This window comes from Diabrotica undecimpunctata, chromosome 6, assembly GCF_040954645.1.
Source record: "Diabrotica undecimpunctata isolate CICGRU chromosome 6, icDiaUnde3, whole genome shotgun sequence".
Taxonomy (NCBI): domain Eukaryota; kingdom Metazoa; phylum Arthropoda; class Insecta; order Coleoptera; family Chrysomelidae; genus Diabrotica; species Diabrotica undecimpunctata.
In genome coordinates this window covers 7,480,133-7,496,834 of record NC_092808.1, presented here as the reverse complement: position 1 = coordinate 7,496,834, position 16,702 = coordinate 7,480,133, and the positions used below count along the sequence as shown (strand labels likewise).

The following is a 16,702-nucleotide window of genomic DNA, read 5'->3' as shown; positions in this document are numbered from 1 at the left end:
TTTTCTGTTTTAAGGTTAATCCATCGAGCAAAAAGACAACTTTTTGCTCGATGGGTTAATCATAGCATTTTAAGTTTTGATCTTATTATGATTAAATTTAAAGAAAATAAATAAATCAAAGGTGAATACACGTTACAGACTATTGGAGACAGTGAGCACATCCCTGCCATACTTCTCTTTTTATATTTCTATTATTTCTGTTAATTGATCTTCCACCCTGATTGTTGTAAATTGTTCATAATTCCTCAGGAATAATAGTTAGGTATAATCTACTAAAAAACGTAAGGTTTAATAACTATAATCAGTTTATTTACATCTAAATAGAAAATGTACATAAAAATATCAAATATACAGAGATTATTGAGTTAATAATAAATTAACATATTATTAAACAATATTCTTAAATCACTTTTCACTATATAATAATCAAAAATATAATAAAATTATATTTTCACGACTTTTAAGAACGTAAAACTTTAAAATATGAATTTTCACTTATTAAAACAGTCTTTGAGCTAAAACGTGCTAACCGGAGAAATCACTGTGATCAAATAACGTTTGGTCGTAGAGGGATGCTTGCACCATTCTTCCGCCGAAATACCTGCCGTTTAATACGTCTCTCGCTTTTTCTGCAGCTGAAACAAAAAGTATATTTAATATACTATAAACTTCTTAACGACATTTTTATAATAAATTTAGTTTCCCAAAACTTTAAAATAAATTATGAATATTTAATCATATCGAAGACCTACAAGTAATATCACGCAACCGTAAGTTCATTGCACATAATAATACAATGAATTTATTAGTTTCCTATAACTTAACTTAATATTATAAGATAAAAAGAGAGAGGGCGTGCGAAGAGAGTGAGAGGAGCAAATTGTATTCCCAATTTGTTCAATGATGAAATGTTGATCGTTATATAAGCACATTTTCCAATATTCACATCAAAGCGAAGTTTTATTGCCCAACTCATCAACAGCAAACTACAAACTAAAACAGGTAAAAAAACTGAGTTCTTTTGATGTTGAATCGTGTTCTGACAGAGATCAGTCAGAATTACCTGTGAATCCGTCACAGTTCCGTCAATAAGATGCTTCAGTATAAATTCAATTTTGTTAACTACAATAAATTTAACCACCCCTGCATTGAATCTGAATTTGAATTCTCTAATACTTTCAGTAAGAAGCTTAATATTTTACTCATTGTTGTGTACAGACTCCTAAGTCTATCAGTTATTCCTTCACAGATTGGAGTTCTTTCTTGAAAAAATTCCACAAAATGCTTTTAATATCTTGACAGGTGATTTTAATATCGATTATCTGGATTCATCACACAGCCATGTTATCACCACTATAAATTTACTTAATAGTTTTAATATGAGAATGCTGGTTACCGAACGAACCAGGCATAACAGCATATTAGATTATATTTGTACTAATCTTCATTCAGATCTGGCTGTGTGCAGAGTGATTCCTTATTTTTCATCGGATCATGATCCCGTTCTATATGAATTTCCCCTTAAAAATCAACCTTACACAACTAGGTAGGGTAGGATTTTCAGCAAATTTAATTTTAACCATCCATCCATCCAATGGCACTACAGCCCAAATCGGGCCTTGGCCTCTTTCAACAAGCTTCACCAATCATCTAGATTTACCGCTGTTCTTTTCCATGAACGCGTTCACAGGCAGTTCCTGGCATCCTCATCGACTTCGTCTTCCCATCTCTTTTTAGGTCTTCCAACAGGTCTTTTTCCCTGCATTCTTGCATTTAGTAATTTTCTAGGGATTCTATTCTCATGCATGTGGACCACGTGCCCTGCTCATCGTAATCTCTGCAGTTTAGTGTATTGTGCCAGGTTTAATTTTAACAGGTTTATCAAATTATGTAATCGGGAAAATTGGCACAATATTTTGTGCTATCCTGATTTGCTCCATCAATTTCATCACGCTCTCATGAAGATTTTCAATTTGGTATTTCAGAAAAGAATTCTTAAATCAAAAAATAAAAAAACTTCGATTACTAAAGAAATTAGAATTTCCACCAAAATCTTAAAATCGTTAAACTAAATGTATATCTTTTAAATCTGGAATGGAAAATGCCAATAACAAACAAAAGGAATCTTGGCGTTCCCCAAACGACTGATATAGTAGGTATTAGAACCTAGTGAGCTGGATAAATATTACTGCTCGGTAGGTCCAGAACTCACTTAAAAAATTTATTCTTCTTCTGATACAATGCATTTTTTAAATGGAATAAACACTGCAGATTCCTTTTATTTTCTTCGTGCTAAGTCGGTTGAAATAAAAAATATTATACAAAATTTGCTAAAGTTATTCCTCTGTATAAAGGTGGTGACCACGATTTTAATGCTAATTATAGTCCTATATCTTTGTTACCGTCGCTTTCAAAGGTTGTAGACAAATTGGTAAAAATCCGAATGATGACTTTCTTACAAAAACACAATTTACTTTCTCTCCTTCCAATTCGGTTTCCAGTCATTAAAAAGTACATATGATGCCATCTTCGAATTCATGGAAAAACTTGGACTTTCTGTGATCTATCTAAAGCCTTTTACTGTGTCAATCATAAAACACTTCTTAACAAACTGGAAAGATATGGTTTTAGAGGCACTGCTCTAAAGTGCTTCAGTTCATACTTGGGAGACAGATGCCAGTCTGTATCAATTAATAAGTGCTACTCTAGTAATATCTTTATTATTTGTGGCGTACCTCAAGGCTCTGTCTTGGGTCCTATCTTTATCTTGATATATGGCAAAACAAGGACTCTGGAGGTACTGAATAAGATTATTAGTATTGATATGCTAAAAATCTTAGAGTGGTGCAAAGCTAATCATTTGACATTTAATTTTTCAGAAACCAAATTAATTTCTTTTAATAATGATCTAAATCACATTACTCTGGGCAATGAAGGCATTTGTTCTGACACCGTAAACAAATTTTTAGGTCTCTATATTGACAATAAACTTAAATTTCAGCAACTCACTGTATATCTAAGCAAAAAGATATCATCGGGTTGCTTTGCTGTCAAATCAGTTGCACACCACTTGGATTTCAAGATTACAAAAAGTGTTTATGTGGCCTTGACTGAATCTAAGTTGAGATACGGTATTGCCTTTTTAAGTAACTGTTCCCTTCATCATTCCAGAAGACTTTTTATGCTACAAATATTCATGACAAAGATGATGCTTTAACCAATATAAAGTGGACTTTTGTAAACAAAGTAATGTCCATATTTTACTGTTTTGCAAATGTATTTTGTTACTATAGTTTTATGTTAATTCAAATTTTAATAATTACAAAATTAATAATTTTCTGAATACTTACCATATGTTTCCGTAAATTCTACAAAAATTTTAACTATCACATCGGAATCATCGTCTTCTTCAGACTGCTTTTCGTTATATATAATTACTTTTTCTACCGATCCAAATTTGCTACATTCCTCTTGGATTTCCTCCTGCAACATTTCGTCTACGTCCTCGGGACCTACCATATTCCTGTAAAAGTAAATGAAAGTTAATTACTAAACGAATGGGTGACAGTAAAAGTGTATTAAGCATATTATTAACACATATTTGATCACTTAGAAAATGAATCCGTTATCAAAACTGCACTAGCTGTCATAGTTTATGAGTAAATTGGGTTTTTAATTTTTTTTTTAACTTTATTTGCATTTAGCCAACTAATTCGCGAATGTAGACATTCAGACGGTCCGCACAAAACTGAAGGATCAAAAATATCTTTTAATTTTTATTTCGATCGAATAGAGATCGGATAGTCGGCAATTTTGCTATAGCAATATCATAATGCTTCGTTAAAAATATGTACCACTATTTTTTTGACAATTATAAATTGTTATTTGCTGCTTTTCGCCATTATGAAATGCTTTCAACAAATCTGTAACATTAAAAAGAGAAACTCTATACGCGGGTTGTAGAGAGCATGCTTAAGGATGTCCCATTAACATTTGGTAGAAGGGACTGACTATTGTTTCTGTCTATATACTTCTTCTTTTTATTTCTTCCGGGTCACAATACCGATAATCAGTTTACTGTTGTTCCGAAAGGATAAACTCAATCTTTTTACTATCCAACAAAATAAATCGATCACTTTAGCAACAAACAGTGTATAAACTCATGGTACAACCATGGTCTAAACTATTTCAGCTCCGACGAATTTTGGTCGAGTGTAACGAGGATAGAGTAAGGTGCCCAAGATTCGTCGCCAATAACAAAGAAATTTAAACATTTTAAAACATAATAAATTCCTATATTACAGAACTGTCTCACTATGAAACTGAGTAGATAAATGTAATACTTTAACAATCAACTCACCTTAAAATAACAACTCTCGAATCCACCTTCCTCATAAGTTTTTGCATCACAAAATGCCTGGCGTTTTGGCCCTTTATCGACATATTTTCTTGTTGTTGCAACGTTTGTGGCTCGCTCTGATCCAGCAATTTCTTCTGCAGTTGTTCCTGTTGTTTTAACTGAGCTTCCTGGACCTTCTTCATCGATTCTGCTGAACTGCCGGAAGGTTGGATCATCGGTGTGACTACTGTGGGGGCTGCGATCTAAAAATAAAAGATATAGGTACTTAATACATAATACATACATACTCACATGAAACAATCACAGAATTATGTACTATTTTTATTGTGAATAAAGGCAATTTTAATTGACAATGTGCAACACTTCACAATTTTGCGTGTCTAGGCTAATACATTCATATATAAATATTCTACTTACTTGTGGTGGAGTGATCAAAGGCGTAACAATAGCCGGCTGAATCGTGTTATTTGGTGTGATTTGCGGTATGGCGATACCAGGTGGAGGAATGATTGCCGGAACACCTGCTGCCGTTGTTACAACTGTCGGTCCTGCTACAACGGGCTGGGTTATGACTGGCAAGACCACCGATTGGGTCACAACGGTAGGAACTGTTGGTGCTTTATTTAACGTAGGTAATCCCAGAGCAGCGGCGTTACTAGCAACTGCGTCCATAGCTTGAATTTTGGCTGTTGCAGCTGCAGCAGCAACTGAAAAGAACAAATATTTAAATAAATTAATCAAAAATAACATTTTCGTATTTTGGCGTAAGTGGTATAATCTCATTAAGTTAAAATGTTTTTAATAGTCTCCATTTAAAATTTTTAGAACAGTTTTATGAGCATATTCAACGAATTTTACATCTTTTATCTTGTAATATACTATTCTTCACTCCTTTATTATTATTATGTATAATATTCCTCCGTTTTTTATCTGCTTTCCTATTTTACCGGCATATTCAACTGAATTTAAGCATGTCTTATATTGAGGTTATTTTTTTAATATGATCTATAAATGAATATAAAAATCTCACCTGCTGCTGCTGTAGGTAAAACGCTAGAGCCAGAAGAAGGTCCTAAAAGGGCATTGGGCGGAGTTATCGCCCTACCGACCCTGAGAAACTGTCCTCCCAGATCGAACAAGTTCATACTGGCGATGGCTTCGTTGGCGGCCTGGGCTGTTTCGTATTCTATGAATCCATAACCTTTGTGTTTGTGTCCAGTGCTTCCTTGAGCGAGTTTGCAGTAAATGATGGGTCCGAATGCTTCGAATACACTAAAAAGTTAAAATTAGGTTAGCTCTATTAATGAGAATACAATAAACAGTTAAAATCGTACCGTTAATCTGAATTATAAACTCATATTGAGTAGTATTGAAAATAATTAGTTCCTAGTGTTAGTGTAAATAAATTAAAATAAGTGTTAACAGATTGTACAGATTGTAATAAATCACCTTTTAATGTCCTCTTCTACCAAATCCGGATGAATGGACGCCACATATATTCTATTATACTGTTTGGCCTCTTCTTGTATTTCATCTATAACGTTCTGCGCTTGCGGCATATTGCTCGGTCTTCCGACGACTTTAATGTTTCTACCGCCGATCATGACACCGTTCATCTGCTCCAGCGCCAATTGCGCCGCTTCCGGGATCTCGTACTCGACAAACGCGAAACCTTTGTGTTTCTGCGTGATGGGATCCCACGACATGTTTATCGATTTGATGGGACCAAAAGGGAGGAAAGCCGAACGGATGGTGTCTTCCTTCAATTCGAAACTGATGCTTCCGACGTATACTCTAAATAATATATAAATAGTTAAGTAAGAAATGTGTCATTATACAAAAACTTGTTTCAAAATTGACTAGAAAGATTTATATTCTGAATTGAATTTAGTGAATTCTTAACTTACAATTTAAAAAAATATATGAGTGATTAACTATCTTATTTCATTTCCAGTCAATTTCCAGTGACTTAAATGTAACATTTACTCACAAACATTAATTGCTGATGGTCTTATTATCTTATATCTATTATAATTATAAATCTTTTATTATGGTTTACCAACTGTGTCAAATTTAGCCATTTTTCAAGAGATTTAGGAATATACATACAGTTATCCTTGTGTTTATTCTATCTCTCCATTTTTTCCTTGTTGAAGCAAAGCATATATATATATATATATATATATATATATATATATATATATATATATATATATATATATATATATATACTGGCGTTGTTTTACTTTTTTTCTCTACAGTAAAATGCTGAGGCGAACGTCACGGAACTAGCGCCACAAGATGGCGTCGTTACGGGTAGCATACGGTGGTTTTGACATCGATTCACTTCCTTCCTCTTCTTCTTCGTCTAGCCATTCACGTCCACATCTGAACATAAGCCTCTTCAAGTCTTCCTTTCCATTGTTTTTTATTGTACGCTACTTGTAGCCAATTTTTCCCGGCAGTCCTTTTCAGATCATCTGTCCATCTCATAGGAGGTCTGCCTCTGGGTCTTTTGTGTTGGTATGGTATCCAGGTTAAAATTGATCTGTGCCATTTGTTTAGATCGCTCCTAGCTACATGTCCAGCGTATTCCCATTTCAACTTTAATGATTTTTGCACCACATCGGTGACTTTGGCCACGTGACCACTACTCTCGATTAAATCGTTTTTAGCCATCACATATTTACTCTAAGCAGGTTTAAATTACCTCTACACAAGCTGAGACCGTGCGGGTCCCCGAGGAAGGACGCTGAACTGAGTAGGGATCCTTCAGTACTTTGTGCAAGACAGACCGGGCTGAGATGTCCTCAACCCCGATACGGCGCGTCCCAATGGCTGATAGAGATCGTTTCTGTAGATATGCAGGACAGGTATTAATAAGGCTTCACCAAATAAGTACCCGCGGATCAACTGAGGACATGACACAGGTCAGCAGCTGTGTCATTAGTGGCCCGTGGCTGAGGAATACAATTCCTGACAGGTGCTGTACCACAAAATCGCAGGCGAAAATCAAATACTGATTTAAGCGGCTGTGATACTACGAACACTCACCAACCCGTCCGGCAAGCGTGGTGTTTTAATGCCAATATACCCCTCAAAACACAACATGTTGAACTTGAAACAAAATGGGACGTTACTCCAAGTGGGCTCAGAATCCCACACCGGAAAACCGTGGAAAAAGGCACAAGCTCAACAAAACGCGCCAAAATAGATACGAACAAACAAAAACAGTTACTACTATCCACATACAACATCATCACCTTTTAAGAGCAAGGATTCTTGTTAAACAAAAGAAAACCAGTAGAAACAGGCCACATAATTATTGTAATCAGACAGATCATACTAAAATGCGACAGAAGGGAGATGAGTACAGAGAAGTCTTAATAAAAGAATTTGTAGAACATTATCAACGAGAATATTCCGACATGAACACAATTAATAAAGAAATACAACGAAAGCTCTTGAAAACAGCACTGACTGTTGCAAAGGACACGAAAAATAGAGAAGACAGAATAAGTGATGGAACAAAACGGTTGATGGAAAAGAGACGCACATTTCTAAGCGAAGGAAAGCGAAACACCGATGGTTTCAAAGAATTGAATAAACAAATAAAGAAGGGGGTAAAGGAAGATTTAAGGATCTACAATGAAAACAAGGTAGAAAAAATAATAGAAAAGAACCGAGGCCTGAAATGCTTAAGATCAAAATTAGGAAACCCAGATAACACTGCAAAGGAAGATCTTAAGACAAAGATAACGAATGTCAACTCAGAAATACTCCCTAACATAGAATTTTTCGAAATAAAACAAGATATGGCACAACTAAAGAACAATAGGGCTGCGGGCCCAGGTGGAATACTTGTAGAAATGTTGAAGGAGGGGAGTGAAATTATTCTCGAAGAATTGAAATTTTTTTTTAACGAATGTCTTCACAGAGGGGAAGTCCCAGATGATTGTAATGTAAGTTTGACAATACATCTCTTCAAAAAAAAAAGGAGATAGGGGACATCTGAAGAACTATAGGCCAATCTCTGAGATGGGCTGATGACATTAAGAAGATGGGAGGACACAACTGGAAGCAAGTGGCGCAAAATAGAAGACACTGGAGTGATTTGGGGGAGGCCTATGTCCAAAGTTGGATTACTTAAGGCTGAAGAAGAAGAAAGTTTAAATTAAAAAGTACATGTAATGTAATGTATATGGTTCACTCACATATGTGGAAGAACTATTGGGTTCAAAATTCTCAAGTTTAACTCTTGAATTTGTTTCATTTTCTCCAAATATGTTTTATTTAATGCAAAGTCTACGCTAGTTGCCTTCTGCTGTGAATTGTGACAGTTCACATCACCTTCACGAGAGATGACTATGCCTTCAAGTCACTCGTGTAAAATGTCCAATGTGGCATAAAGACAATGTGTGGCACATAGCATCGTCCTGTTCAAACCATATGTCGTTGGTGTCCATATCATCCAATTCAGGCCCCAAGAAGTCGGCAATTATCGACGTATAATGTTCGCTGTTGACGGTGATCGCCCGGCAAACATCGTTCTCAAAGAAATATGGACGAATGATGCCGCTGGCCCAAAATCCTCACCGAAAAGTGCCTTTTTCAATATGCATTGGACACTCTTGGATTTCATTTGTATTGATATCGTCTCAATTTAGACAATTCTGTTTGTTGACGTACCCATTCATCCAAAAATGAGCTTCAACGATGAATACAATTTTCCGACGTAAATTAGTGTCAGTTTCCAACTGCTCCAGAGGCCATTCAGCGAACACACGTCGTTGTCTATGGTTGTTTATCTTCAGCTCCTAGGTCAGTTGAATTTTGTACGGACTACCTCGGATTATCCTACACACTCTCACCGACAGCGGCGATGTTTTCGGCAGATCTGGCGTTTCGTAGACGTAATGGTGTTGCATGATTGTTTAGTGAACCAGTAGACTCAAATTTGTTCACCACACAGCGAATAGTCCTCTCAGTAGGTCGATTATGGCGACCGTAAAATAGGGGAATCACGCGGAACGTTGCCTGACTAGAATCCATTTTGATAAAACAATTTTATCATTTGCAGGTATTGTTGTATGCTATATCTATCCATGGTGATTAAGCAAAACTGACTGAATAAATGACAGCCAATTTTATACATTTAACTTCAACAATATGGCCGCTAGAAACTGTCAAAATTCGGAAGTCATAACTGAAAGAACTTTTATATCGGTCTTCCATTGACTGGTAGCAAAAATGAGTTATCTACCAGTAAGTCGTTGTTAATACAGCACTGTAGCATTTTATTTAAATTTATGACATTAACTCATTTTTCCCGTAGTATTTCGACTTTTATTTTTTTTTCTTTTCCTATTCTTCCATTATTAGTATTTCTGCATTATTTTCTTTTATTCTTGTGTAAGTACTTGTAGTTTTTCATAAAATTTAATGACTTTTTCTTCTTCTGTTCTATATTCTATATTTACTATTCTTGAGTTAATGAGTTCAAATTTTATTACTTTGTTATTTAGTTGTTAAACATATTAATATTATTCCCACCACTTCTTTTATCTGTGTGGTGCTTACTTTTCTACCAGAAGAATATACAGTAATACCTCGACCTACGCGAACCCGGAATCGAACAATTCAGAACAATTATAAAGGACAAAGAAAACATTCTCGAAGCAGTGAAGAATGCAAAATCTTTAAATTCAACCAACGTTCCTAAAGGTTACGCTATTATTGCTGAGATGGAAACAATGTTAAAATTATGATTTGATAATCAGGTAAATATGAAAAATTTTCCTATTGATCAGAACTCAGTATGCTTCCAAGCTGATTTTTGGAAGATTCAAAGAGGATGCTGGGGAAATCGATAAAGATGAAGAGTTTAAAGCTAGCAACGCAACGCTTGGTTCATCTGATTTAAAAGTGGTTGTAATTGACTTAGCATTGCAGAAATCGGAGAAACTGCAAATGCTGATAAAGAAGCTGCATCTTGCTATCTAGAGAAATTAAAAGTTGTAATAGATGAAAGTTTTGTAATATTGTCTTCTTTTTGGATTAATCATTCCTAATTTTTGGACATTTTAACAATCCCTTTCATTTTGTCGAGTAAGCATTCAAATAGTAAATAGAGGACTCTTAGTTCTATTGAGAGTTATACTGAAATTTTTAGTAAGTACTGTATTATTGTAGGTATTTTAAAGATAAGTTTTAAAAATAAAACCAACAGCAATTATTTCTGTACCTAAACAAACACTAAGCACAAAGGTGTTAAAATTAATGTCTTTCTAAAGTACATTCGTTTACCAAATTCCCATCAGTAAACATGAGCACGTGTTGATATTCGCCGTCTCATTCGTCAAGAGGCTATTAAATATAATTTATTACAAAAAGAGAAATCAAACGATTTCTACATAGCGAAACCGAATTCAAATTTTTACCACTGTGTTTCCTAAAACTTGCGAAACAAACAGCTGGATAAATTACTCGGCAAGGGAATCTAAAATTGCATTCCACATGCCGTTCATCCTGGTCAAAATTCGTAGTGAATTCAGTTTCTGGTACTCCAAACGAAGTAAGTAATAAAACATAATGACGGTATTAGATTTTTGTTTTGATACAGTATAAATACGTATAAGCGGCTGTTGCTGCCCTGTATCAAAACAAAAATCTAATACCGTCATTATGTTATGATATATAATTTATTACCTTAAGTCAGATAGAGTCTCCTGTTACAGATCCAAACTTGCCAGCATTTTAAATTCAAATTGTATCGTGTTGATTTTTAAGTTAATATATTGTGTTATATTTATGTTATAGTTATTGTTAAGTTATTTACTGGTCGTGTTATTTTTTAGAGTTTAGTTTAATTGTGATATAATGATTAAATTTCAAGAAATTCTTACACTAACAGTTTCAAAAGTAAATATTTTTAAAAATCATATGATACATAGGTCGTACATCAGTACGACCCTGTTTGGCTTACACGTGGTTCTATTGACGATTGGGAATTTGTAAAATGAATACGGTTTATTAAAACATATAACTGTCGCTACTAGAGAAAAAATACTACTGTACATATCTTATTTTAATTTTAACACCTTGCTAAAGTTACGATTTTTAGTACATTCTATAGAAATCAGATCTTATCAGCTAACACGTCATAAGTCGGAGAAAACAAGTTCCTCTACAACTTCCTGTTGATAAAATTCTCATCATTTTGTAATAGAATGACTGTTGTGTTTATTTACAAAACTTGTTCAATGGGAACCCATTCGAGTGATAAACATTTGTATTACTCAAGAATATCACGTGATATTTCGTACGAGCCAAGAAGTGTGTAAATGTAGGGCGGAAATTTAAACGCTACATCTATATTTTTTATCATAAATAAACTTTTTTTGGACTTTTCAGGCTCAAATTCACAATCAGTTTTCAAAATATATACAATAGGTACATTAAAGCACTCCCCCCATTTGGCTGTTTCGTAACTTAAACGTAGAATAATTATTGGTATTACTCGTCAAGACTAGGAATGACTTTCGAAATTCTGCCCATCTGGGTTTCCATTGAACAATTCTCGAAATCAAAAAGTATTCCTAGTAAAAATTCCCACCAGATTTCCAGATTATTCAATAAAAAGGAACATCTCGAAGAAGCACCTGATATACTAACTTCAGAAGTTCCCATAACAGTTAAAAATAATATAACAGGAAAGCCAATGGTCGGAACGAGCTACATATAGAGATACGTAAATTAGTAAATAACTTTTTTGGATATTCTGTACAACAATGGAATTATCGACCAATGTCGCACTAAAAACTCACCCTGTATATACATCCCTTGCCATAAGAATATACGGAAAACACGTAAAAGTTATGAATAGGTAAGGAAAAGATTTAACAAAATGGGAAATCTATCATGTATGAAATAACTTCGCTGAGATTGTGGCCAACCTTCAATATGCTATCATGGAAGAAGAAAGTGCAACTAGGGTATCCCTTAGAAAACCCAGAAAGAACAAATCCTGACCAAATTACGTTTCATCGAGGAGCATTAGTAACTAGTAAACCACTTCATCACACTGACCTTTGACCAAATTTTTTGGTACAGGCGCCGTTTTTTGGTGAAGGCGTCATTTTGGCGGAGGTGCAATTTTTGTTGGAGGCGCGTATTGTCACGTTTTATGTCACATATTACGTCACGTTGTCACATTTTGTCAAATGCCATGTTCTATGTCAAATGTCATATATTATGTCACGTGTGGACGCACGTCGTATTTCTATGTCAAATGTCCTATATCACGTGTGGACGCGCGTCCACACGTTATATAATATATGAAATTTGACATAGAACGTGACATTTGACATAAAACGTGACATAATATGTGCTATGTGACATAAAACGTGACATTCGACATAAAACGTAACAATACACACTCCAAAAAGGCACCTCCACCAAAAATAGGTCAAACGTCAAAATGTCATGAAGTGGCTTACTATCTACTACTATGGTCCGCTATCAGCTTTGTATCACGTTGGTCAATAAGTACCAGGCCTACCCATGAGATGGCGTCTCTAACGAATTATCCACATGGTATTTCTGTAGTGTCAATCATCAAAAACATACTGTCAAAATTTCATGTCATTCAGATTATTATTTACCGAGTTACAGTGCTTTAAGTGACGGTAATTTTATGATTTTTGTAAACAATGGATTCAAAATGTTTCGTTTGTTGATTGATCACTATTATTTGACGGAATAAAATACCGTCAAACTGAGCAATGTCTCAAAAAGTGTTACCGGAACTCTGCTTCATCGATTACAACCATTGAACGATCGATGGTTTTCTGAATTCAAACGCGGTCGTACCAGCACCAATGACGCTCGAAAATATCCAAAAAACGCTGAAAATTATTATGGAAAACCGCAAAGGAAAATTGCTGATACTCTAAAGTTGTCAAAGGGTAGAGTTTTCACTATTATACACGAACATTTGGGTATGAGAAAGCAGTTTTCACAAACAACTCGATAAACGTGGAAGAACTAGAAGAAGAAATAAAAACATTAAATTATGGAAAATTACCCGGAGCGGATATACTAACAGCAGAAATAATAAAATACTTGGTAAAAAGTTCTAATATAGAAATACTAATTAGATGTTTATGTTCGATGTCCTGCCTCCAGATCCAGATTATGTGGGAAGGTCTTATATACAGCTGCAGTTATTTCCATAAATTATTCCATAAATTATTAGATAAAGTTCCAGAAATATCCCATAAAATCTTCAATAAACCCAAGAGAATTCTGTAGAATAATAATAATTATTATTACCTTCTTTTATAGATCTCAGAAACAGACAAAAAACATATCCCACTACGTTTGAAAGCTGATTGACAGAAGGTAAGTGGGAGACTGCAATGAAGTTTAGCATAGATGCCATAGAACGTATGCCTATGAAGGAATTAGCTTTTCTGCCAACATAGAACCGAATATTTAGTCTACCGGACAGAGAGAGAGAAGACAAATATTTATTCTACCGGAAAGAAAGAGAAAGAGGGAGGAAGAGAGAGAAAAAGTAAAGCAATTAATATATTAATGAATAAATTAAAATAAAATAATTATTTAAATATAAACTAATAAAGATGTGACGTTTATAACGTTACAAGGGGAACAAATATTAAAAATAATGAATAAAATGTTTTGTATTATATGGAAAAATTAAGATATCCCGGAAGATTGCAAAGTGAAAATGGGCACTCATATATAAAAAAGAGTACTAACTACCGAGGATTGACGTTGCTATGTACATGTATTAAACTCTCTAAAAAAAGAATACACAAACGATTAATAATAATTCAAGAACACACAATATTATCCCAATGATTGAAATATTGGAATACTTTCCACCATTCACAAAAAAGGAGATATCTTTGAATGCTCTAACCACAGCGCAATTTGTATTAACACTAAAAATAATACTACCGCAGAGATAAAGCGCAGAATTTGCACGGCCAACAGATGCTATTTTGGGTTCAATCTCCTCCTTAAATCCACAATTATATCGAGAAATACAAAAATAAAACTCTACAAAACAATAGTACGCCCAGTCCTAACATATGGTTCAGAGACGTGGACTCTAACAAAAAGTAATGAAAACATGTTAGAATGTTTTGAAAGAAAAGTACTAAAGTGAATCTATGGAGCAGTGAATGACAATAGAGTGTGGAAAAGACGATCCCATTTCGAACTTTATAGAATATACTAGGAACCAGGTATCGCAAAACATATTAAGATAGGACGTCTGAGGTGGATCTTCTTCTTCATGTGCCTTGTCCGTTCTGAACGTTGGCAATCAACATGGCTATTCTGACTTTGTTTACGGCAGATCTGAATAGTTCGGCAGATGACAATCCGAACCATTGTCGCAAGTTTTGGAGCCATGAGTGTCTTCTCCTCCCTGGACCGCTTCTGCTGAGGTGGATAGGGCATGTAATGCGGATGGAACAAAAGGGCCAAACTAGAAAAACGCTCCTTGATAGACACATGGGTCAGAGAAGCAGAGGAAGACTCAGAACAAGGTTCCTTGATAACATCGATGAAGACATGAGAAATAAGGGAATATGTGCTTGGCGGAGAAAGGCAATGGATAGAGACGACTGAAGAAATTCTTGAGGATTCTCGGACCCACGCAGGGTTGTAAAGCCAGAATGATGATGATGATGAACACACATTAGACAAAGCACAAAGTGGATGTAGAAGAAACAGATAACACAACAAGCGCTGCAAAAGAAAAAGAAAATATACTTATCATTTCTTTACCTAGAAAATACCTTCGATAAAAGACTATGGAAACTATGGAAAATACTAAGAGAAAAATAAATGGAGGATTTATGGACGAAATTATTAAGAATATACAACAAGAAGAAATAAGCTTAAAGTTGTGTATAGAAAGCTGCAAAGAGTAGAAACCTCGGCAAGAGTATTTTCTGACGATTTGGTGCTAATTGCAAAGACCGAAAAATAACTTAATGATTTTGAAATATCCAAAGAAGTACTCAATGAAAACGAAATAAACATAAATATTTACAAAACAGATAGGTTATGCAGATAGGAGAAACGAACTTAAAATTAGATATTGAACGAACAAAAATAGTACAAGTTAAAATTAAATACATATTTAGGAGTAATAATAGAAGAAACAGGATCTTTGGAAGCAGAAGTCAATAACAGAAGTAGAAAAAACACTACAGCTATGTCATAAAATGAGCAGAAAATTTGTCAGCATAAAAGAACTATCACGGAATACAAAAACGAAAGTTTTTAAAGAACTTTTTAAGGAAAGTTAAAGGTGCTACCAAAATGGACAGAATAAGCAACACGGATATAAGGAATGAACTGAAAATACAATCCACCTTTTGCAGTTTATAGAACTGAGACAGCTGAGTTGATGGTGTCATTTATACCGGATGAATATCAGTCAGATTGTTGAAAGCAAAAATGTTAAAAAAAAAAGAGTAGGAAGTGGGGTAAAGTAATCGAAAAGATATTGGAGAGAAGAATCACAAAGGATGTGTATATATCACAATGGATGAAACATGGATTCATCACTTCACACCAGAATGAAATTGGCACAGAACTGAGTGGACAGTACCCGGAGAAAGCCATCCGAAGCGACCAAAGACGCAACCAACCGCCGGAAAGGCGGTTGTTGACCTCTGTATTTTGGGGCCCGCCAAGAATTATTTTAATTGACTGTTTGAAATATAAAGAAACAATCAACAGGGACTACTACATTGGTTTATAGGAGCGTTTAAGGACTGGATTAGCAAAGAAAAGTTCATTAATTGAAGAAAAATTGTTGTTTCATCAAGAAAATGCATCGCGTCACAAGTCGATGAAAACGATGGCAAAAATAGGCGAATTTGGCTTTGAATTGCCTCCGTATCACCGTACGGAGTCCAGAGCTGGCCCCCCAGCGATTAAAACCTTTTTTCGATCTAAAAAAAATGCTTCCTGGCAAGATATATCGCTCCGATGAGAAAGTAATCGCCAAAAAAGGGTTGGAATGATTGTATCGTCGCTACAGGAGATTATTTGATGAATAAAGAATAATTTTTGCAAAAAAATGTTGTTTTACTAGTGAGATCCGGGATTTATTGACCGATGCGTAATAGATTACTTTTTGTGTTCCCAAAAGGTATAATATTAATTACTAATATTTTAAGTTTAGTTAAAATTTCATCATTTTGTTAATTTAATCAAATTTGGTTTGGTTTACCTTATAAAAAGCTTTGTAAATAGTTGTTTTTATGTTTACATGAAAAATATTTGAAATAAAAT

At 34.6% G+C, this 16,702-nt stretch overlaps 1 protein-coding gene across 2 annotated transcripts in view; it reads right to left on the bottom strand.

The window, feature by feature from the left end:
• Nucleotides 1-286: 286 nt before the first annotated feature.
• Nucleotides 287-16,702, bottom strand: part of hfp (Poly(U)-binding-splicing factor hfp) — a 63,130-nt gene continuing 46,714 nt past the window's right edge. For both annotated transcript variants that reach the window (XM_072534141.1, XM_072534140.1), the window contains exons 6-11: nt 5,810-6,154; nt 5,391-5,632; nt 4,778-5,067; nt 4,361-4,602; nt 3,351-3,523; nt 287-635 (exon numbers count right to left, since the gene is read on the bottom strand). In XM_072534141.1, coding sequence (XP_072390242.1) covers nt 526-635; nt 3,351-3,523; nt 4,361-4,602; nt 4,778-5,067; nt 5,391-5,632; nt 5,810-6,154 — 1,402 coding nt within the window. In that variant the 3' untranslated portion in view covers nt 287-525. The remainder of the gene's footprint in view (nt 636-3,350; nt 3,524-4,360; nt 4,603-4,777; nt 5,068-5,390; nt 5,633-5,809; nt 6,155-16,702) is intronic.